The 24986-nt window shown below is 40.9% G+C and overlaps 1 protein-coding gene across 3 annotated transcripts in view; it reads left to right on the top strand.

Moving 5' to 3' along the window:
* Positions 1-5869: 5869 nt before the first annotated feature.
* Positions 5870-24986, top strand: part of LOC136869295 (sialin) — a 144985-nt gene continuing 125868 nt past the window's right edge. The window contains exons 1-2 of one of the 3 annotated variants that reach the window (XM_067144837.2): positions 5870-5994; positions 6967-7056. In XM_067144837.2, the coding sequence (XP_067000938.2) occupies positions 5973-5994; positions 6967-7056 (112 nt within the window). In that variant the 5' untranslated portion in view covers positions 5870-5972. Of the gene's footprint in view, positions 5995-6055; positions 6272-6966; positions 7057-14486; positions 14578-24986 lie in introns of those variants that run through there. The other 2 variants (XM_067144839.2, XM_067144840.2) reach the window with 2 other exon arrangements.

Genomic DNA, 24986 nt, shown 5'->3' on the forward strand with positions numbered 1-24986 from the left:
AGTAATTAAAACTGAGAGGACTTTTTTATTTGTGAAACTCACAACCTGACTTTTAACCCTGTTTATCATCATACCATTACCTACTGTCCATCTCACAACATTATCGAGGTCATTTTGCAGTTGCTCACAATCTTGTAACTTATTTATTACTCTGTACAAAATAACATCATCTGCAAACAGCCTTATCTCTGATTCCACTCCTTTACTCATATCATTGACATATGTAAGAAAACATAAAAATGTGTGTGAATAAATTAATTCCATCCCCTGGTCTAAGGAGTTTGGACAGCCAAAGTAGGGGACTGCGTGTAGGGGTGAAGTACAGTGGGGACTTCGAGCGCCCTGGGACCGCTACGGTAGCTGTGGAGGTCCTTCAGGAACTCTGAAAAGTGGTGGCAAAAGGGGGCTCTGGTTAAGACTCAGCAGGTCGTTATGCTACTTCGGTTTCAAAATGGTTAAAACATAAATAAATAAATGCAATGTAAATTTTCTTATACCAGTTGTATAGTATTATTTGAAGTAATTCCACATACTGTATATGAGTTGACTATGTTTGTGAGTACAGGAGACATTATAAGTAGAATTTTGTAAACAATATAAATTTATTAAGGATGAGCTGTGTGTTTAATAGAAAAAATTGTTAGTGTAAATTGTATAATATTGTATTCTAGGAAAATGTTCTTCTCTTGTTAATCTAAAATTTAGTGCTTGACAATAATGTATTTTAGTGTACCATTTGCCACCGAGGTAGACACCCCATTTGCAATTAAAAAGATTTTGATTTGATTTGATGTGTTCGGTAAGCTGAAAACAGGATCGCGGTGGACGACGGTTCCGAAACGACGAGGTGAAAGCAGCTGTCTCCAGGTGGTTACACAGCGCTGGAGGTGATTTCTAGGCATCCGAAATAGAAAGGTTGGTTGACCATTCCGAGAAATGTTTACAGTCTATTGAAGACTATGTGGAAAAGTGAACTTACATTGTATGTTGTCATAGCCGTGTTGCCTATGTGTAGGTGGTTGCATAAATGGCCATAACTTGGAAGTGTAACTTACTTTTTGATTCGCCCTCGTAATATTTCCTGCATTGCCTGACTTTGTTCGACTGCACTCCATTACTTTTGTTTTGGACTTATTTATTTTCGTCTTGTACTCCATACCCAAGACTCCGTCCACATCATTCAGCAATTTCTTCAGAACTTCTGCAGACTCAGATAAATTAACAATATAATCTGCAAACATCAGGGTTTTGATTTCCTTTTCTTGTATTGTGATTCCCTTTACAAATTCCTCTGATTTTCTTTATCGCCTGTTCTATGTAAATATGTAAACATTGAAAAGGAGGGGGAGGGGGTGGGGGGTGGGAGAGGGGACAAAATGCAGCTGCGCCTTACTTCTTTCTGGATTGCTGCCTTTTATTCAAATCCCTCGATTCTTATCACTGCTGGCGGATTTTTGTACAGATTATAGATAATTCTCCTTTCTCGGTATCTGACCCGATTACCTTCAGAATGTGAAATAGTTTGGTCCAATCAACATTATCGAATGCCTTTTCTAGATCTACGAACGCCATGTATGTGGGCTTGCTCTTCTTAATTCGGTCCTCTAAGGTCAGACGTAAAGTGTTAAAATGTTGCAGGCGTGAGATACTAAAATAATGGTGCCTTACTTTTCACATTTCTGCCGAAAATTGGATGTCACTTCTCCTGTATCATACATCTTACACACTAAATGGAATGATCTCGCCATGCTGGTTTCTCCTAAGGCCAGCAATTCTGAGGGTATGTCATCAGTTCCCCGTGCTTTGTTCCTAGATAGGACTCTCTAAGCTCTGTCGAATTCTGATCTAAAAATTGGGTCTCCCGTGACATCAGCATCAACAACCTCTTCTTGTTCCAGAATCCTATCATCTACTTGGTCAGTAGATGCAGTGTGGGTGTAGGCCGACAAGTGACCACGGCTGGTCCGTGGTCCAACAGCTCTGCACTCTGACCAGCCAACCGAGCAGAGGGGTGTTGGCACGGCGGGGTGTTGGCTACGGCTCTGCCGTGGCTCTACGCCTCTGCGTTCGGGATACGGGACAGGGCTAGACCTCACGGCTGGCCCCAACCGTCGGCTGTCCTGAGAATGGTTTTCCATGGTTTTCCATTCTCCTCCACTAAGGCGAATGCCGGGACAGTTCCTAGAATGGGCTACGGCCGCCAACCCCTTCACCTTTTCCGTGCATCTCCTTCACCGTAACAAATCTCCCGGCCTGAGAGACGGCGTTACCGTTTAAGAGGCCCGCCTCCCCCTTCACGATGCTTATTGTTTAAATGGGCCTAACATCTAGGTCATTGGCCCCCACCTTCTACAGGGGAGAAATGAAAACATTTTAGCAGTAGTAGTCTTCATCTACTTCTTTACTACCACTGCTGGATATGTTCCTACCATCTTTCTGCCTCGTCTTCTTTCGCTAGAAATGGTTTTCCATCTAAGCTCTTAATATTCATACACCTAGTTTTATTTTCTCCGAAGGTTTCCTTGATTTTCCTGTATGCAACAGCTACTTTTCCCAGAACCGTACAACCGTCAATATCTTTGCACTTTGAGACATTCTTTATTAGCTGTCTTGCAGGTTCTATCTACTTCATTCTTTATTCGCCTGTATTCATTTCTGCCCTCCTCATTTTTTGCATTCTTGTACTTTCGTCGTTCGTCAATGGGGTCTCGTATCTCCTGAGTTATCCATTAATTCTTAGTTGATCTTACCTTTTGTCCTGAAATACTATGATGGACCAATGTGTCACGTTCCAGAAGTTATCAGAACATGTACGAACCAGAGCAATGGCATGCTAAAAGGTCACTGTGTACATAGGTGCACATTTTCTAAGTGGAGTCTAGAAAATGAATACCAAGGACGAATAGACCCACATTTCATATTCTTCTCGGACGAGACTTGGTTCCATCTCCATGTTTGTGTACGTCAGGGGCGGATCCACAAGGGGAAAACTAGGGGAAAACCCCCCTAAAATGGTCAGATGAAAAAACCGAAAAATAATAATTTTTAAAAAAAGGAGAGCACCAGTGTCTATGGTGATATGATAATATACACTGACTGACAGAGCAAATGCAACACCAAGAAGGAGTGGTCAGAACTTTATGCCAATTGCAGGGTAGACTGACGTCACTGAGGTATGCTCATGATGTGAAATGCGCCGCTGTGCTGCGCACGTAGCGAACGATAAATGGGACACGGCGTTGGCGAATGGCCCACTTCGTACCGTGATTTCTCAGCCGACAGTCATTGTAGAACGTGTTGTCGTGTGCCACAGGTCACGTGTATAGCGAAGAATGCCAGGCCGCCGTCAACGGAGGCATTTCCAGCAGACAGACGACTTTACGAGGGGTATGGTGATCGGGCTGAGAAGGGCAGGTTGGTCGCTTCGTCAAATCGCAGCCGATACCCATAGGGCTGTGTCCACGGTGCAGCGCCTGTGGCGAAGATGGTTGGCGCAGGGACATGTGGCACGTGCGAGGGGTCCAGGCGCAGCCCGAGTGACGTCAGCACGCGAGGATCGGCGCATCCGCCGCCAAGCGGTGGCAGCCCCGCACGCCACGTCAACCGCCATTCTTCAGCATGTGCAAGACACCCTGGCTGTTCCAATATCGACCAGAACAATTTCCCGTCGATTGGTTGAAGGAGGCCTGCACTCCCGGCGTCCGCTCAGAAGACTACCATTGACTTCACAGCATAGACGTGCACGCCTGGCATGGTGCCGGGCTAGAGCGACTTGGATGAGGGAATGGCGGAACGTCGTGTTCTCCGATGAGTCACGCTTCTGTTCTGTCAGTGATAGTCACCGCAGACGAGTGTGGCGTCGGCGTGGAGAAAGGTCAAATCCGGCAGTAACTATGGAGCGCCCTACCGCTAGACAACGCGGCATCATGGTTTGGGGCGCTATTGCGTATGATTCCACGTCACCTCTAGTGCGTATTCAAGGCACGTTAAATGCCCACCGCTACGTGCAGCATGTGCTGCGGCCGGTGGCATTCCCGTACCTTCAGGGGCTGCCCAATGCTCTGTTTCAGCAGGATAATGCCCGCCCACACACTGCTCGCATCTCCCAACAGGCTCTACGAGGTGTACAGATGCTTCCGTGGCCAGCGTACTCTCCGGATCTCTCACCAATCGAACACGTGTGGGATCTCATTGGACGCCGTTTGCAAACTCTGCCCCAGCCTCGTACGGACGACCAACTGTGGCAAATGGTTGACAGAGAATGGATAACCATCCCACAGGACACCATCCGCACTCTTATTGACTCTGTACCTCGACGTGTTTCTGCGTGCATCGCCGCTCGCGGTGGTCCTACATCCTACTGAGTCGATGCCGTGCGCATTGTGTAACCAGCATATCGGTTTGAAATAAACATCAATTATTCGTCCGTGCCGTCTCTGTTTTTTCCCCAACTTTCATCCCTTTCGAACCACTCCTCCTTGGTGTTGCATTGTCACTGTCAGTCAGTGTACAAGGAACCGCTGTGACTGTAATGAATTAGACCACAGTTTACACATTGTGGCGTTGCAGAATGAAATGACAATGGGTAGGCCTTTTCCCGGTTCAGCACAAATGGCAAGCAGGAGTTACCCTCTCCTGTTAACAGCACCGCCAGCTTGACCTTGAGAGAGACCTGGCATCATAATGAGCTGTGCTACACGATTCTTTTTCCGCCGTTCGGGAGGAAATTCACAAACGAAGTGTCCGTTTCTGTTTGTGAGTTTTAGTGATTCCATTAGCTGTTACTACCATTCGAACAAACGTTGATTCCACTTAATCCTAAGTGACCCATTCACGCAGAATAATAATAATAATAATAATAATAATAATAATAATAATAATAATAATAATAATAATAATAATAATGATAAAGCAGAAATTCAAGAACGTGCAAGAAAGATGGAAACTGCGTTTAGATTATGTCAGAACACCTACAAATCTATGTCACTCTCCTACCAGGCCAAATTCAAGCACTACAGCACGATAGTCAAATCTGAATGTTTATACGCAGCTGAGACAATAGCCACCAAGGGACTCTCAGATTTGGAAAAGAAAGAAAGGAGAGAGAGTTACGGAGGTGAAGGACCTAGCTGATGAGAAAACGAGGAAGAATAGAGTATTCTCGGCAGAAGAACGAGCACGAGCAAGCCAACGGATGAAGGAATACTGGCGAAAGAGGAAGGAGAAAGAACTTGAGAAAGCAATGGAAGTTGCGTAATCGCAGCCCATAGATGACTGAAACGATAATAATAATAATAATAATAATAATAATAATAATAATAATAATAATAATAATAATAATAATAATAATATGGTTAAACGTTCTACTAATTTTAGGGTTTTCGGAGATGCTGCGATGCCGAAATTTTGACCCACAGTATTATTTTACGTGCCGGTAAATCTACGGACTCGAGGCTTCCGTACATGAACACCTTCAAATACCGTCGCACTGAGCCGGGATCGAACCCGCGAACTTGAGCTGGGGTTGGTGCTCAACCGTCTAAGCTACTCAGACAGTTACTTACTCGCTCACTTCTGAAGGATCAGGTACTGTGTTTGACTCCTCAGGAAGATATTTTCTGTAGGGAGTTATAAACAGAAAGGAAAAGAGAAGAAACAGGCTAGGGATAAGTCATAAAATGTGTTATGTTCTTAGATGTAAACTGGATGTTATTTAGAGTCTCATATCCGGGATGTACGAATATAATGAGATGTATCAAACAGTTATCTATTGATGCACGGCCACTTGAGATAACAATAGATATTAGACAGTTGGATATCCTGGAGTCGGCTGACCACGTGATCTTTAAGTACTCTCTACGTCTGTCCGCTCATGAAATTTTGTAGTGACGCCTCTTATCAGCCAGCTGGTTGACAGCCACTAGCTCTCGACCTTGTCAGTCAGATGCGCTTATTCTCGCTGCCAATCAGCCATGGATCTCTCGGCTGTCAAGTGTAAGTATTCACTAATAACCTCGTCCGTGCGTACAGAGGACGTCTCTTGGAGACCAGTATTTGATTGCTGCTGGGTCATTTGAAAGACTAGGGCAGGGCAGTCTGTATTGAGGTGATGTTTTTGCTGTAGAGTATGTTACCCGATACGAGAATAATATACCATCCCAGTTAGAGGACTGACACGAGTGTGGAAAAGACCGGGGAAAAGATGCACTCAAGATAGCAAGCGAGATCTGCTGTCGAATTTGAATTTATAAATACTCGAATTTTAGTGCAGGTAAGAAATAATAAAAAGAAACAGGTGAACCCGTCCCAAACTAATCACACCAAATTATAGCTGTATTCTTTCTACGTTTAAGGGTAGTGTTCACTTTTTTTACATGCTCAGTGCTTTTCAGCTATTTCAATCAGAATGTATACAGGACGCGTTCTTCAACCATCTATGAAGAAAAAAAAACCTCGATTTCAAAACTCCCCAGAATAAAAACGCCTCTTCCGAACATAACAAAAAACTCTTACTACGTCTTAACCCTGAGTGTTCTTAAAAAGTTTTCAAAATTACAGAAGTTTGTCATTGCTTAAAATCTCATTTTTGATTTAATGAGGAATGTGTTTTTCAGTACTGTGAAGTCAGACGAGTCTGTGCTTAACATCCTTATGAAAGCCGTAGTTAGATCAAATCGCTCAACTTTGGCTTCTCGGGTTGCTTATATGGTGGACCCAACAATCGACTTTGTTATCAATAATCGAAAAAATATATCTTCAAAAAGTAGAAATGTTTTAATCGCGAGTATCTAAATATATTATATTCGTGTGTGTTTATTACTTTAATGAATTGTAATTGTTTTATATTAACAAAGAATTCGATTATTTGTTGCTCACTTTCACGTCGAAACTACATGCCAATATGTGTTGTGACTATGTTGCTATATTCCATATCGCCAAATATAATTTCATAAACTTTTCCAACAGGTGAAAAAGTGGATGGAATGGGCGATTCTTTAGAAAGAGCGACAGTGATTTGTGAAGACTCAAAAAAGAAGAACCTACAGCAGAACACAAGTAAGACTGGTGCTTTTAAATAATGTTGCATGAATTATTATTTTAAAGCAGTTGGTGATAAAATATTTGTAGTCTAAATGCGTTCCCTTTTGCTTGTTATATCCCCCTTCGTATTTCACTCCTCAGTCCTACTAGAAATACAGTGCCATTTTTTGTTGCATTTTGCTAGGCTGAGTAGCTCATACGATTGTGGGCTGGCTTTCTGAACTCAAGGTTTTGGGTTAGATTCTAGTTCAGTCCAGTGCAAGAACTCCTGTAAAACATAATTTGCGGCCCCTCGACGTCTCCGGTAACTGTAGGTAGTAGTTGGTGGGATGTAAAAACAGTAGCATTCTTATCTAGTTTTTCTCTAGATTCCCCGGTTTTTTGATTGTCTTCATTTATGGATTCTTCACATGCCTATTCAGCACTTTTCTCATGTTCACCTCCGTAGCGTAACGATTAGTGTTATTAGCTGCCGTCGTCGCAGGGCCGGGTTCGATTCTCGGTACCGTTGGTTAAAATGGTACATGCAGCTCATCTTCATTTAGGGCGTGCCTGAAAAGAGCTGCATCACCTTAGGACGAGGACAAGAGTTTATCATTCTTCTTCTTCTTCTTCTTCTTCTTCTTCTTCTTCTTATACTTTTCTCATAATGCTACAGGTTTCTAAAACCACTATCTTCTGCAGCTCTTCGTGAATATTTTTGTTAAGGTTTAGCTGGTGAAGTGCATCCTATAGCTGGTGGGAAATCTGTGGTGGCAGCCCGGCCCTGCACTAGTGGTCCCACCACTAATGGAACTTTTTTTTTGTTATTTGCTTTACGTCGCACCGACACAGATAGGTCTTATGGCGACGACTCTTATTTCATTTGGTAGAAATTTGTTGACTTTTCCCTGAACACAGGAGCTGGAATTGCTATGTCAATCAGTTAAGAGATATTATTATTATTATTATTATTATTATTATTATTATTATTATTATTATTATTATTATTATTATTTGCGTTTGGGCTCTGTTGAATCACGCAGTGCTTTTATGATTCGCCTTTCTGGTCTTCCATACGGCTTTCATGTTTTCTCCGTGGGCTCTCTCTTCCTTTCTTCAGTTCACTTGGTTTCTGGTCTCCTTGGAACTTCATTCTCTGGCTGTACTACCCATCTGTTTACTTGTTCCACGGAACAGATTTCTGTTTAATATTTCTAATATATCTGTCTGGGATTTCTGCAGGTCCTATTTCATATTACACATCCAATTTAATATTAAATGGTATGACCTGTTCAGTGCATGAACATGTGAACATTTTTGTTTTATATTATAATATGCGAGAACTAATTTGGGCACACTAGGTTGAGCCCAGATCAGTACATTAACTCGCGTTTTAAATTGCTCCTTTCAGGGAAAGTTGTGTCCTCTCGTAACCATCAGTAGTAGATGAGTGGATAGGTCACATTTCACCCTTCTTCGCAAAAGTATAATATTATCAGCTACTATCACCGATAGGCTTCTTATTGTTACACACTATGGTACTACAGTAATGAAATTGGAGAAGGAGATTCGAATTTTTAAAGACAGGAAGAAGTCCAGTCGGCACTCCATGCCGCGCGACGTCCACATATAAGTGATTTTTTGGTGACATGTTCGGTGTTTACCGTTTACTTGACAAAGTTAATTCTTATTAAGTAGCAATAAGTGCCGGACTGTGTAGCTCAGACGGTTGGCCTTCAGAGATCAAGTTGGCGAGTTCGATTGCGGCTCAGTCCAGTGGTATTTGAAGGTACTCAAATACGCCATTCTCTTGTTGGTACAATTACAGGTGCGGAAAAGAACTCGTGCGGAACAAAATTCCCACACCTCGGCGTCTCCAAAAATTCGTAAAAGTAGTTAGTGAGAAGTAATGCCCGATAACTGTATATTATTATTATTATTATTATTATTATTATTATTATTATTATTATTATTATTATTATAGTAAAATTAATGGCTAATCTTCCCGTGGTATCGGAAGGATTGTCATTAAATCAAACGCCTGCTTGAATTGAATACCATCAATGAGCGTCGTTCTTAAGTCTGTCAGTTAAGATGTGTCCGAATTAATTAGTATTTAGTTCTTTGAATGGTTCATGTTTGTGAGTTACTGTAGTCACGTCCTAGTTCGTGAACCATGGGCAACGGCTGAGTGGCCTTGTAAGTGGTCCTGAGAGTCAGGATACCAGTTGCTATGGAATGGGAGTGGGCATCTCGGACATATTCTGAGTCGTGGCCCTCCTTTGTGCTCAGGCGGCTAGGACTATACAATTCACCGGTGGTCCATAACCCGTTAGAGGAGAGATCCTCACTTGGGCTATGTGTAAGTAGGGTAGCATCCTGCTTCATGAATTTACCGAGCTCAGAACACTTTAAGCAAGCCTCGGACCTATGGGAGTAATGGAGTCCCACTCCCATTTGACAGGCGAGGGACTCCTTGGAAACAACTTGGCGAACGAAATGGAATTCGATGGGGAGCTATCAATATTAATGGGGCTTATGGAAGAAAGAAAGTAGAACTGGCTGAGTCAGCAAAGAGGATGCATCTGAATGTGCTAGGAGTAAGTGATATTCGGGTAAGGGGAGATAATGAGGAAGAGATAGCAGATTATAAAGTGTACTTGACGGGTGTTAGAAAGGGAAGGGCAGAGTCTGGGGTAGGGCTCTTTATCAGGAATACCATTGCACGCAACATAGTTTCTGTTAGGCACGTAAATGAGCGAATGATGTGGGTAGATTTGTCAGTAGGAGGAATTAGGACAAGAATTGCGTCCGTGTATTCATCATGTGAGGGTGCAGATGAGGATGAAGTTGACAAGTTTTATGAAGCATTGAGTGACATCGTGGTCAGGGTCAACAGCAAGGATAGAATAGTGCTAATGGGCGATTTCAATGCGAGAGTTGGGAATAGAACTGAAGGATACGAAAGGGTGATTGGTAAATGTGGGGAAGATATGGAAGCTAATGGGAATGGGAAGTGTTTGCTGGACTTCTGTGCTAGTGTGGGTTTAGCTGTTACGAATACATTCTTCAAGCATAAGGCTATTCACCGCTACACGTGGGAGGCTAGGGGTACCAGATCCATAATAGACTATATCTTAACAGACTTTGAATTCAGGAAATCTGTTAGGAATGTACGAGTTTTTCGCGGATTTTTTCGATGATACAGACCACTATCTGATCTGTAGTGAACTAAGTATCTCTAGGCCTAGGGTAGAGAAAGTGAAATCTGTCTGCAAACGAATAAGGGTAGAAAATCTCCAGGACGAGGAAATTAGACAGAAGTACATGGATATGATTAGTGAGAAGTTTCGAACAGTAGACAGTAAGCAGGTTCAGGATATAGAAAGTGAATGGGTGGCATACAGGGATGCTGTAGTAGAAACAGCAAGGGAATGCCTAGGAACAACTGTGTGTAAAGATGGGAAAAGGCGAACATCTTGGTGGAATGAGGAAGTGAGAGCAGCCTGTAAACGTAAAAAGAAGGCTTATCAGAAATGGCTCCAAACAAGGGCCGAGGCAGACAGGGATTGGTACGTAGATGAAACAGAGCGAAACAAATAGTTGTTGAATCCAAAAAGAAGTCATGGGAAGATTTTGGTAATAACCTGGAAAAGCTAGGTCAAGCAGCAGGGAAACCTTTCTGGACAGTAATAAAGAATCTTAGGAAGGGATGGAAAAAGTAAATGAACAGTGTTTTGAGTAACTCAGGTGAACTCATAATAGATCCCAGGGAATAACTGGAGAGGTGGAGGGAATATTTTGAACATCTTCTCAATGTAAAAGGAAATCATCATGGTGGTGTTGCAAACAGCCAAGCTCATGAGGAGGAGGAAAATGATGTTGGTGAAATTATGCTTGAGGAAGTGGAAAGGATAGTAAATAAACTCCATTGTCATAAGGCAGCAGGAATAGATGAAATTAGACCTGAAATTGTGAAGTATAGTGGGAAGGCAGGGATGAAATGGCTTCATAGAGTAGTAAAATTAGCATGGAGTGTTGGTAATGTGCCTTCAGATTGGACAAAAGCAGTAATTGCACCTATCTATAAGCAAGGGAACAGGAAGGATTGCAACAACTATCGAGGTATCTCATTGATTAGTATACCAGGCAAAGTATTCACTGGCATCTTGGAAGGGAGGGTGCGATCAGTCGTTGAGAGGAAGTTGGATGAAAACCAGTGTGGTTTCAGACCACAGAGAGGCTGTCAGGATCAGATTTTCAGTATGCGCCAGGTAACTGAAAAATGCTACGAGAGGAATAGGCAGTTGTGTTTATGTTTCGTAGATCTAGAGAAAGCATATGACAGGGTACCGAGGGAAAAGATGTTCCCATACTGGGGGACTATGGAATTAAAGGTAGATTATTAAAATTAATCAATGGCATTTATGTTGACAATTGGGCTTCAGTGAGAATTGATGGTAGAATGAGTTCTTGGTTCAGGGTTCTTACAGGAGTTAGACAAGGCTGTAATCTTTCACCTTTGCTGTTCGTAGTTTACATGGATCATCTGTTGAAGGGTATAAAATGGCAGGGAGGGATTCAGTTAGGTGGAGATGTAGTAAGCAGTTTGGCCTATGCTGACGACTTGGTCTTAATGGCAGACTGTGGCGAAAGCCTGCAGTCTAATATCTTGGAACTTGAAAATAGGTGCAATGAGTATGGTATGAAAATTAGCCTCTCGAAGATTAAATTGATGTCAGTAGGTAAGAAATTCAACAGAATTGAATGTCAGATTGGTGATACAAAGCTAGAACAGGTCGATAATTTCAAGTATTTAGGTTGTGTGTTCTCCCAGGATGGTAATATAGTAAGTGAGATTGAATCAAGGTGTCGTAAAGCCAATGCAGTGAGCTCGCAGTTGCGATCAACAGTATTCTGTAAGAAGGAAGTCAGCTCCCAGACGAAACTATCTTTACATCGGTCTGTTTTCAGACCAACTTTGCTTTACGGAAGCGAAAGCTGGGTGGACTCAGAATATCTTATTCATAAGTTAGAAGTAACAGACATGAAAGCAGCAAGAATGATTGTTGGTACAAACAGGTGGGAACAATGGCAGGATGGTACTCGGAATGAGGAGATAAAGGCTAATTTTTGGAATGAACTCGATGGATGAAGCTGTACGCATAAACCGGCTTCGGTGGTGGGGTCATGCGAGGCGAATGGAGGAGGATAGGTTACCTAGAATAATAATGGACTCTGCTATGGAGGGTAAGAGAAGTAGAGGGAGATGGTTAGACTCGGTTTCTAACGATTTAAGGATAAGAGGTATAGAACTAAATGAGGCCACAACACTAGTTGCAAATCGAGGATTGTGGCGACGTTTAGTGAATTCTCAGAGGCTTGCAGACTGAACGCTGAAAGGCATAACAGTCTATAATGATAATGTATGTATGTATGTATGTATGTATGTATGTATGTATGTATGTATTTTAGTTCTTCGAGAAATTTAAATCAAATTTGTTCCGATTTCGAAATACTCCTTATAATCTTATGATAACCATTAACATTATCACCCAAAATATCCCGGTTGCATTAATGCGACAATGGTTTGGAATTAGTTTCATCAGTCATCACATTTCCTTTGCACTCCCTGGCATATGCAGGATTATTGATCTTTATACAAGAATTAAATGTCCCGTTCCTTTCCGAGAGGTAATATTTCAAAAGAGCCATTAATTTGTTAATGAACTTGTCCATGTACTTTCACCAACTCATTGTTATTCCGTCATCTGTCTAGAAGGAAACAGCCAATTTTGATGCCGATATCATTGCAGCAATCAGTTAGTAGTTGTCCATGAGTTGAAAGGCAGCGAGTTCGATCCTAGCTGATTTATTTTCTTTTACAAGTTGCTTTTCGTCACAACGACACAGATAGGTCTTTTGGCAACGATATTATCCTAGCTGAGGTCGGTGACTTTTGAGATTGTTTAAATGTGCTGGCACGTTAAGGAATTCCTTTGGGATAATTCCGAAACTCTGGCCTCTCTGAACATCTACAGCAATTGAATGGACGTTAAACAATTCTTCTTGTCCTTTCCCCAATTTCTGGCGCGGCGCGAAGTGTGGATTTGGCCCAGTTTTACGGCCGGATGTCCATTCTCACGCCAACTCTACTGCACTGTATTAGATCGTGTACTGTGCATCGAGTACACCCAGCAGCTCTTGGTACTCATTTTTGGTGTATACTGAGCGAACTTCAGGGCCATTTGCCTCTCCAGAAGTGGAAATCTCGTTTCTATTTTTTCTCACCTCCTCACGGTGGATCGAAACCACGTCCTTCCGGATGGCCGAGCATATCTTTGCCGCCTTGATTAGGCAGCTCCTATATGGTATTAATAAAGAGCTAAAATAACTATGGCTTAAAAAGTTGGACCCATCCAGAACTTAATAGTTAGCTTCACTTGCTAATATGTTATGGTAAAAGGTCTCTCGTACTTTCAAATAACGAAATCAAGTGCGTAGCAAATTATCAGTGACATCACAATTTTAAAACTGTATAATTCACATATATAATATATAAAAACAAGTCGGTCTGGAGCTATATATACATATATTTCATTTATTAAACACATTGTGTACAAGGTATTAATTAATTAAACGAAATTAGCATCATTTGCATAGTGTGACAAAGTCAATGTGCTGTCTTTACACTCAATGATATGATACGTGTTGCATGGTCCTCCACATATGGTGCACTGACATCTGTCGGTGGGGCTGTGGTATCCCTTGGTTGAACATATTCGGTGATGTAGTCCGTGGGCTGCCACTCTCGTATATAAATGGCGCAGTTGGTAGTTGGCCTTTTTCCATTCGTTGCTTGTCATGGCTGGGGTGGTGAGGAGTCCGGGATTGATGTCCCTCGCTTTCTGTCGCCTGTCTTCTAGGAATCTGGTGCTTTGTGGCGTTGGTATCAGATTATGAGCTTTCATCAGGTCTTCTATAAAGAAGGTTGTGTCTGCCAGGATATACGTTATTCTGTTTTGCGTGTATTTTGAGACACAAAGCTTTCTTTTCAGGTAGGCTGTTTTAATTCCCTCTAATCGCTTCAGATTCGAATATGTGAGGTGGTTCCATATAAGCTGTATGCTGTATGAGGCAATGGGAGCGATCTTTATGTCGAATAGTCTCAGGGCTGTTGTGACGGATAGTAGATTCAGTTTCTTTATCTCGAAAGTCGCCTTTATTGCTCTTACAGCTCTGTCTTCAATGTGCTTGGAAAAGGCATGTCCTGTCACTTGCAGTGTGAGTCCTAGGTACTTGTAGCTTTTGACTATTTCTAGTACTTCTTCCCCGCAAGTGAATCTATCAGTGTTCGCCAGATTTCCTCCTTTTCTGAATTTCATTATTTTTGTCTTTTCCCTATTTATAACTAGGTCATTTTCTTAGGACCACTCTTCCAATTTGTTTATGGCTTCTTGCAGGGGATCTCTTCTTTCTGAGAGCATGATCATGTCATCAGCGTACAAACACATCCTCACTTCTTCTGTTTGTATCCTTTGTATCACATCATGGGTAAGTACGTTAAACATAATGGGGCTTATAGGATCTCCCTGGAGTACTCCGTTTGTTTGCTGGATTCCTTTGGATTGGATTAGGCCATCGTGGATTCTGATTGTATTTTCTCGGAGGATGCTTGCTATGAACTTAAAGATCTGACTTTCTTCGTCTAACGCAGGCTTTAGTTTTTCCAGTATTCTATCCCTGTTTACCCCGTCAAAAGCTTGTTTGTAATCAACGAATGCTGCATATGCATGGCCTTTGGGTTTAGCCAGGGCTTCGTATCCTCGGGTCTTTTGAGACCTTTAAATAATTTAGCTATATATATATAAAGGTATATAAATGTAAAAAGACGTGAATCAATGAGGCACTTCCAGGCAACTCAGAAACTTACAACTTGGTAGCAGAGAAGCTGATGACCTCAGGATTCCTAGAAGAATCGGGAATTCTCAACATTCCCTGAGGGAGCACGCTAGGTGGCTTCAAATTTTGGGCTCAGCATAAGAATGCAGTCGTATATATTTATCCAAAGCGATAACCTATACTTTTTGTGAGCTTAAAAACTTTCAGGAATTTTGCAATTTTTACCCCCTCCCTCCCAATCAAGATGGCGGCACAATCTGCCAGACGAGCTAGAAAATTGAAATTTGGCTATTATGGCTTTTAGCCTGTAACCGGAAGAAAAATTCCAAGATGTTTAAATTTTTCACTTTTTATCCCGAAAAAATATCGAAATATGGAGGAAATTTTAATGACGGTGCGGACTTTCCTTTCGAGGTATTTGATGGCTAAACGGTAAATCGTATTACAAAACTGATGGCACAATCTGGGTTCCATTTGGAGTGATCTACAACTTTGGTCCTATGACTTTTTGTCGTTTCTCGATTGTACGTAAATTTTGTGCTTTTTACACGTATGTTTCTTAGTTTGACACACTTATAGGAAATATAGAGTTATCAAATTTGCACGCACATTGACACGACCAATGGTCATATGCGAACCATAATTCATAAAGTAAAGTGTTAAAAATGTACCGAAATTTCACCCTATTCAAACTTTCTAACTCGATTTAATCCATAAATAGAGTAGATACGAGAAAATAAACCATTTAGATCGCTAAAGGAGGCGTTTTATGGTACAATCCATTTGTCGATATAACATACCGTTTAGCAGCAGTTAATATGTACATGAAGGTCTGCAATATTGAAAACATGCATATACTTTCGTATGTCGATCTATATATATTCATGGAAATCGTTTTTTATCTATCTTGAAAGGGTGTGTCTGCCATTATCACTAAAACTTTACAAATCGATAGTGACTGTCAGCAGGAGGGCGTCTTTTATTGTAATCAATACTCCCCACATCAACTTTGGCTGGCAGTAGGAATGGGATCCTTCTCCAACTCCTGTGTAACTGGCGTTAGTAAAGAGCGTCGATCATTGTAATGGATAATTCCCTTCTCGATTTGACTGGCAGAAGGCAAGGGAGCATGCAGTTTTCTTTAAAACTCTCCTACCCGATTGTGCCTGTCATTGTAATGAAAACTCTCCAAATCGATTGTTTTCTATGTTTTGTATCATAATGAAAACTTCCCATCTATCTTGTGAATGGCAGTAGGCAAGTGCGCCTGTCGTTACCATCACAACTGTGCAGCTCGCACGTTACATTAGATACAACGTATAGGGACCTCCCCATACTGTTTCTCGGATAACGCTAAGAGATATGCAATTTAAAAAAAATCATTGCGTGTAGTGTAATAATTTACTTCGATAACCATATACAATGTAGAATACCGTAGCGAAGCACGGGTACAGAATAATTGTCTGTCTGTGTATACGCGATGCCCAGACAAATCTACGGCACGCCGAGATCTGAAATTTTGAACATAGGTAGATGGAATGGGGTCCGAATGTACCTCGAAGCCTGCTTTCTTATTTTCGCTTTCGTTGGTGAGTTGGAGCTTTTTTTTTTTTAAGTCCATGGTGTAGGAAGCCATTTTCGGTCCAAGACACGAAGAGCCACATCCAGTCCGTAATATCTGCAAGTGTTTGCCTGTGTGTATGTGTGCGATGCCCAGCCAAATCTACGGCACGCAGAGATCTGAGATTTTTAACATAGGCGTATTGTCCGACGAATGTTTATATCTGTTGTCGTTAATTGTTTAGATTACTTTTACTTTTTTCTTATTTACCCGACCGAGCTCGATAGCTGCAGTCGCTTAAGTGCGGCCAGTATCCAGTATTCGGGAGATAGTAGGTTCGAGCCCCACTATCGGCAGCCCTGAAGATGGTTTTCCGTGGTTTTATGGCGATGGGTTAGGACAGGGGTAGGAGTGGCCTTAATTGAGGTATAGCTCTAACATTTCCGTGGTGTGGAAACGGGAAACTACGGAAAACCATCTTCAGGGCTGCCGACAGTGGGGTTCGAACCCACTATCTCCCGAATGCGAGCTCACTGCTGCGCGCCCCTAACCGCAACGTCAACTCGCTCGGGATGGTAATAATAATAATAATAATAATAATAATAATAATAATAATAATAATAATAATAGCCCAGATAAAGCCACGGTTGAATGGCTCCGATGATGGAACGCTGGCCTTCTTGACGCCTACTTCGGCTTTTATGAAGACCATAGAAGTAGTGAGACGTAAAAACCAATGGCATTTAAATTATATATTTTAAAAATGCATGTGGGGTATTTTGAAATGACAAGTCACGTCTTTGTGTTCGGATTCCACGTAAAACTGGAGGTTTCGTGGCTATGATCAATCAATCAATCAATCAATCAATCAATCAATCAATCAATCAATCAATCAATCAACCAACCAATCAATCAATCAATCAATCAATCAATCAATCAATCAATCAATCAATCAATCAATCAATCAATCAATCAATCAATCAATCAATCAACTGCATTTAGGGCTGTCTCCTACATGGTAGACTCCCTACCAGTTATTTACGTAGTCTTTTCTAAAATAATTTCAAAGAAATTGGGTTTGTAAATTGACACAGCTCCTACGTGAGATGAAATCGAACTTGAGCTTTTGTTCCTGTACTGCAGCGAGTTTCTTGTTGAATTTAACAACCGAGTGTGAAGTGGAAGATCAACTTGGGAACAGGCTGCCTTACATCACACATCAACGTGGTCAGGGGCTCCGGGGCTTTAAGCCATTCAAAATCTGCGTCCATAATGATGTACACGGAATATCGTGTTTTCATCCAATGTGCCCTATAAAATTACAACTTTTGAAATGGCTTGTACATGTAGAATTTTCTGCGTCTACCTTTAATAAAACAATAATTTGTAAGGACGTTGTAAAAGTAGAAGAAAGAAACGAGAACTGCTTGTAAGCATTGCTGAGCATGGACCACATCAGGTAATTCCAATCTTCTCAATGTAGGAGGAGATGCATATTATTTAATGTTATAAAACAAATATTTATCTTGGGTGTTGTTTCCTTTTTGGACAAGTTGTGGTTTTTATGAGATAATGGTAGCTTTCAGTGCATCTTGCGCATAAACATGAAAATGTTCACAAAAAATTTAAAAAGTTGAAAATTTGTCAGCAATATCAATCCTATATGGAAGTTACTTTATTACATATTATTCTTTCCTCCTAAGAGAAAAGTCAAGTCTGAAAGGCATCTGATCTTCTGCCTCAAATTTAAGATGATAAAATAAAGTTCGTAAAGGGCGCAAAGAGGGCGGAATTATCCGTACATGGGAATAGAGACATCCATTGAAACATAAATTTCTCTTAATTACAGAATATAATTGTGGAAGACTGGATTATAACATTTTGTAAAGCTTAATACTCTATTGACATAATTGTCATTTGAAGACTCTGTTTCGCAGCCTGAGGAGGTCGAAGGAGAAAACTATATATGAGCCAGTAATTTTCTTCTTTAAAAGATCAAATAACGTCGAAAGAATCACCGTAAAATGCCTATTCTTTTGATCCAGAGGCACGATTCCCATAGGATTTATAAAGTGGAGGAAAAGATATAAATTGAGAAAACAATTTCAAGATCAGATTGTCACAACCAATGTAAAATTTTCAGTAGCAATCGTCAGAAACCATCTGTACGGATGTCACAGCACTTGAAATTTCGTCAAAATCTCTAAATTTATTACAAATGCATGTAAATCACTTGTGTATTATTCTGTGTCTCATGGCAAGCACATTTTAGTGTCAGATTAGATTATTGTCATTGTGAAAATCCAGACAAAATCTGTTTGAATGACCCAGGATAATTCAAAACAGATGAATGAAATCATGTTTCATAGATACACTGATAATATTGTACAGTGTTAAAGTGAGACATAGAGACAATTTGCTCTGTCTTCAATAACACTTTTGGGTATAAAAGTTAATCTGTGAGAAATCCCGACCAATAAACTTCCCAGTGACAGTTTTAGATAATATTAAGCTTTAAAATATATAGGCGTGTTGTTGTTGGTGATTAGAAGGGTTCGGATGTCCAGAAAATGGCATATTTTCCCCCCCGTCTTCCGTTTTGGCTATTTGCTGGAATTAAGCAAAAATTGTATGGGCATATAAATGCACATTTTACCGCTTTTTATTGTCCGTCGTATTTCGGTCATTTTAGTTGCTTAAGGTCATATCTGGTTATATTTTGCACGGAAAAAGTGCCCTGTTCTGATGTCCGATATTGTTTGTTTAAATGTGTTTGTGGCATTGTGACGAAACTTGAAGTTCGGGAATAGCTGAATACTTGACGTTTATTTGATCTCTTCTGAGCTTACATCACTAGTTTTGGAACAACTTCCTTTAGAGTAAGACTTGCAGTACCGAGCGAGTTTGTCGTGCAGTTAGGGCTGCGCAGCTGTGAGCTTGTATTCGGGAGATAGAAGGTTCGAACCCTATTGTCGACAGCCCTGAAGATGGTTTTCCGCAGTTTCCCGATGTTCACACCAGGCAAATGCTGGGACTGTACCTTAATTAAGGCCACGGCCGCTTCCGTACCACTCCCAGCCCTTTCCTATTCCCTCGTCGCCATAAGACATATCTGTGTCGGTGCGACGTAAAACAAATTGTAATAAATAGGAATTGCAGTGCTGATATTTATCTCCACCTTTTAAAAATGGCAGCAGAGTGAAACCACGCATAGGTAGAGCTCTTAAAAACTGTGTATTTTAAGTGTGTGCAGCAGAAAAGTACACGTTAACTCCTAACTATATCAAAACCAAGTGGGTTTTGGCGCTTGAACGGGGTGTGAATATTAAAAAGTGATAAGTTATTAACGCGATATCTGTAAAAAGAAGGAGCTACCTCCTAGTCGTCATGGGCTTGTGCGCGGGATGTAAGAAGGAGGTAGGGAAAGGAGCCAAAGTACAGTGCGAAACGTGTAAAAACTGGTATTAACGAGGGAACACATACATGTGTTTCACTCGGATTCGGTTGAAATTTGGTAGGAATATTCGTGGGAGGTAGTAGAATGTTAAGGTGAAAACTGCATGTGCCCAGCGCAAGTTTAAACGCCAAAATAGAACAAATAAATAGTCGTAAAGTTAGAAGAGTATTGGGGTGTGGCGGAGAGGTAGGGAGGAGCGAAGCAGCGGACGTGAGCCAACCGGGCTATGTCGAGCCGCGCCAGCAGCCAGGCAGCGTACAGTTAGCGCGTTCCCCGTAACTTCCCGATCAGATGTGCAAAACGTAAATATGAAAACAGCATATGAAACAAGTGTACAAAGGACGATGTTTGAACAACGATGCTAATAAGGTTTGAAAAATTCACGCCCCAGTTCTTGTTACTCTTTGTAATTAGTGCAATAGTGATTGTTTACAAAAAAGTGGACAAGGCACAGATACTGTGTGCACTATGCACATCTTACAGCGCTGTCTCTTTCATAAGTATTACATTGATTATAGGAAGGCTCTTCTTTGAAACAATAATCGACTGGATTAACAAACTGTGAAGGTTTCCTGTTAACATAGCCACATTTGTATCAACTGTACTGCCACATGCTGCGAAAACGCGGAGAGAGAACTGGTTGCGCGTCAAAGATTGCACTTTTAAAAGGTTGTTCCTTAAATGTACCTTCATGTCTAACGAGTTGAACAAAATTAAATCGTACAAAATACGTATAAATTGCTTCCAAATGCGGAAGCCCCAAACACCTAATGGCTGGATAAGTCCAGTGGCTCCTTTCGGAATTGTTTGAACATTAATGATTTTCCTACTCCCAATTTTAGCATTTAAAACATTTTCTTCTTTCTGTCCGGTCCAGGAATCGAGAACTAAAACACTGTACTCTGGTACTAGCTCACAATATTAGGACCTAATTTACCATTTTGTTCTTTCAACACCACTGGCAACTTCGGCAAGAGTTGTCTATCTGCCGAAATTATTGGCTGTATTGTGTACCTATGAGTTAGTGAATTCATAGATTGTGCTTCCGCTAATACGACTCTTTCTCCTCGTTCATTATGGGTCCTTCCAGAATGGAACTCTTCATGAAAACCAGACTGATCAGTATTAAACACGCACTCTGGGCCGTGACTTTCTATTAATTGCGACACTTCTTCCACAAACAGTGTCGCGTTACAATTAGTATCTTCTTGTTCAAATTGACACTTTTTAGATACGAATTTGCAAATATTTCTTGATCCAATTTTGAATTTCTTTTTAAAACTCATTACCCAGGAATGAGACGCTCGAAACGTGTCGTAGCTAACTAGACGAGCGTACTTTAAGGCCCATTTTTAAATATTTATATCGTAACAATTTTGTTTCGTTGTCTACTTTCTTTGAACTTTTGATAAGTCTTCTTCGTAACAAATTTATTTTTTTCTCCCATTGTGCCACCGTTTTCCAATTTTTGCTCCCACCTGTAAAGCTCTTCCCGGAACTTTAATTTACGAAACCTGTGTTTCACTGATGCGAAGCTCCTCTGTTTCCCACCTTTGTTTCGCCAATATTCGACGACCTTCTTCTCATAAGTTATTGGGATTAGGCATCGTTCAGCCGTTGTTGTGGGTGCAGGGTTAGGAGCAACATTTTTGGAGACGAGGTCAAATAACGGTGTTTCAATATTGTCGTCCTCGAAATCAAAGTCATCATCTGACATATCCAATGTGCCATCCAGTTCGACTGTCACATCGGTATCCAAAACCCTGTCGGCAATTAGACCTGTAAAGCGGAGACAAGATCACAATTCCTGTGAACGCTTGTTTTTCTCGTAAAAGTAAATATATATAAATAGATTGATCTACTTACGATATAATTCCAATCCCAAATTCCTTTCATCTTCAGAAAATGGGGTGTCTTTTTATCACACTCTGCAAAACAATTCTGAAGCCACACTACTACATTCCACGGATTGAACGACTTCTGTAGTGGGCGTTTTGTTGTATCTAGGTATAAAAAATCAATTATTACCATACATGGTTAAAGTAAATATACAGTCACCATTCATAAAAATGACTATAAGAACGTCAGATTTTACCTGTCATTGTAAGAACGTTGTCTCATCGGGCGACTATTAAGTGTGCACCTCTTGATCTGCTTTGACGTTTCTAATCGGGAAGATATGAGGTATGTGCGAACTGCGGTGTAGTAAAGAAGAGTGGCCGGGAGGGGCGTGGGTGGTCATTCAGTCGACTCGAGCGAGCAGCCCGACTATACGCTGCTCACGTCAGCTGCTTCGCTCCTCCCTACCTCTCCGCCACACACCGATATTCCCGCGGCTCTTCTCATTTTACGACTATTTATTTGTTCTATTTTGGCGTTTAAACTTGCGCTGGGCACATGCAGTTTTCACCTTAGTATTCTACTGCCTCCCACGAATATTTCTACCAAATTTCAACCGAATCCGAGTGAAACACATGTATGTGTTCCCTCGTAAGTGAAGTGCTTCAGTGTTGATGGAGGGAGTGATGAATTGCGCAGATATTGTAACGAAGAAACATCTCCATCAATTGCTCATGTGATTGCACTTATTAACAAGATTCTGGAAGAAATGAAAGAGATGAAAAAGGTACAGGATCAGAGGGAGACCTAGGCAATTCATTAGAAGAGTGTCACACTAAACTTGATGATATCGCCAGCCTTCTGAAGAAACAGCAGTATGATATAGCTCAGTGTTTGGCCAAGATCGAACTTTTAATGCAAGAGAATATCAATCTGCGTGCCAAAGTGAAGACTCTGGAGAACTGTGTTGTAGAGGGAGAACAATATTCCAGAAGGAACACTCTTGAAATACAGGGTGCTCCTGAGTGCCCGAATGAAAACGTACTGGAAACAGTAAAGCAGATTGGAAGAACTCTGGATGTGGAAGTTAAGGACGAGATGGTTGACGCGTGCCACCGACTTCTTAAACAACCCAGCCAAGAAGGTGGTGAAATTCGTGCGGCGCTTCGAAAAGGAGAAACTCATCGAACGTCGCCGGCTAAAGAGGAACCTCTCTACGAATCATACTGGACTCTCTGGAGACTCCATTGTGTACGTGAACGAAAGCCTGGTTCCGGAGAAGAGAAAGCTTCTAGCTACTGCCCGTCAGAATAGGAGGGAGAAACAGTACGCTTTCTTATGGATAAGAAATGGAACTATTAAAATGCGGAAAAGTCAGGGTTCACCAGTAGTGATTATTAATTGCACCGAAGACCTTGAAAAACTATAGAGGGTGAGTAGGTTGTTGAAATTAGGACTACAGGGAAACATTTAGTTTGTTTGTGCTGTCTACACCCCCCCCCCTTCCTCTAATCTTGAGTCGTACCAGGAAGTGCTAGAGTGGCTAGAAGCCCATTATGAAATTTACAGTAATTTATTATATTCGATCCGGATAAACCGGAGATCCGGATTAATGGGGCCTGGGTAAAAAGGTTCTTGTGTACCTGCATAAATTACTAAACAATAAAATAGATAATTTGAATTTTCGCGTACCTCGCTTGCACTCAAGAGAACGCAGCATTTAGGACTGAAAGAGCTCTGACGACAGAGACAGGAATGCCAGAAAGCACCGAGTATTCAGGAAAAACCCTTGAAGAAACCATTGAGCTCATCAGTAGGAGTCACTTGGATGAACGAGGAGAGGAGTTCCTGGAGAAGCTGAATGTTGGAGCAGCATCAGGACGAACTGAAGGAGGGCAAGCTAAACAACCAGAAATAAGAACGTCAAGTAGGATAAGGACACGACCAGTATTACTAGACCAGAATTGTTTTAAGGTAAAAGGTAACAATAGTAATAATCTAAAGAGAGAGCTAAATTTGATTCACCAGAATGTTCAATCTTTAAGAAATTAAATTCTAAGTATGGAGGTTCTGTTGACAGATAATCTACAAGGGTATGATGTTTTATGTTTATGTGAGCATTGGTTGGTAGAGGATGAGATATCAAACTTTGTATTAGAAGGTTATGCTCTTGCAAGGAAGTTTTGTAGAAGACAAAGGAAGTGTGGAGGTTTATATGCATATGTGAATAATAATATCAAATGCAAGTAGTTGGATAAATTTGAGTATCAGAATGTAGAGGAGCATATCGAGGCTAGCTTTGTTGAACTAGTGGATTATAAGTTAATACTTATATGCACTTATAGAAATACTTCTGGTAATATTGAAACTTTTTATAATAATAATGAAATTATTTTAGATGACCTACGGAATAAGAACAAGAATGTAATAATCATGGGCGACTTTAATGTAGATTTTTTTAACGCTGGGCAAGATAAGAAAAGACTAGAAATGTTGCTTTCCTTGTATGGTCTAAAGACAGTTGTAAATCAACCAACTAGAATATCTAGGGATACCAAGTCAGCAGTAGATCAAATTGTATTGAATGAGGAAAATTGGAATTATGAAACAGAAGTTCATGATACTGGTTTTTCAGATCATTTTGCTCAAATTGTGCATCTAAATTTTAGGGTATTAGGAAACCGTAATTTAAAAATAACAATTCCATTTACAGGGAAACTAGAACGAGTAACAAGGAAAATATTTCATATTTGAACAAGTTATTGGTCAAGGAAACTTGGGAAAGTTTATATAGAAATAACTAATGAGGCCTTAGTGAGTGTGCCATTTCACTATTCTCAGTGAAGTTTATTTGGAATGAATAAGGAGTCTAGGCCGTGAGAACGTCAGTAATAAAGCATCAAAGTATTCCTAAATGTCAAAAGAATAATGTTCTCATCAGGTACGTGAGGAGAAAGAAGTATAGAAGGCCGTGACAAAGTAAGACGCGAGAAGATTGTTAAAATTTATTATTGAAAATGACATTCGATTTTCACTGAATATACATAAGCAGAACGCCATTCGAGACAGCTAGAGAGGAAGGCTAATCTGAAAGGAAGAGACACGAAAGACATAAATAAAATAATAATTGTCTACGGGTTATCGCAAGGTACCGACGTTGAAGGATATATTCAGCTCCGTAAAATTAAAAATTATTCCGGCGGA

This window comes from Anabrus simplex, chromosome 1, assembly GCF_040414725.1.
Source record: "Anabrus simplex isolate iqAnaSimp1 chromosome 1, ASM4041472v1, whole genome shotgun sequence".
NCBI lineage: Eukaryota > Metazoa > Arthropoda > Insecta > Orthoptera > Tettigoniidae > Anabrus > Anabrus simplex.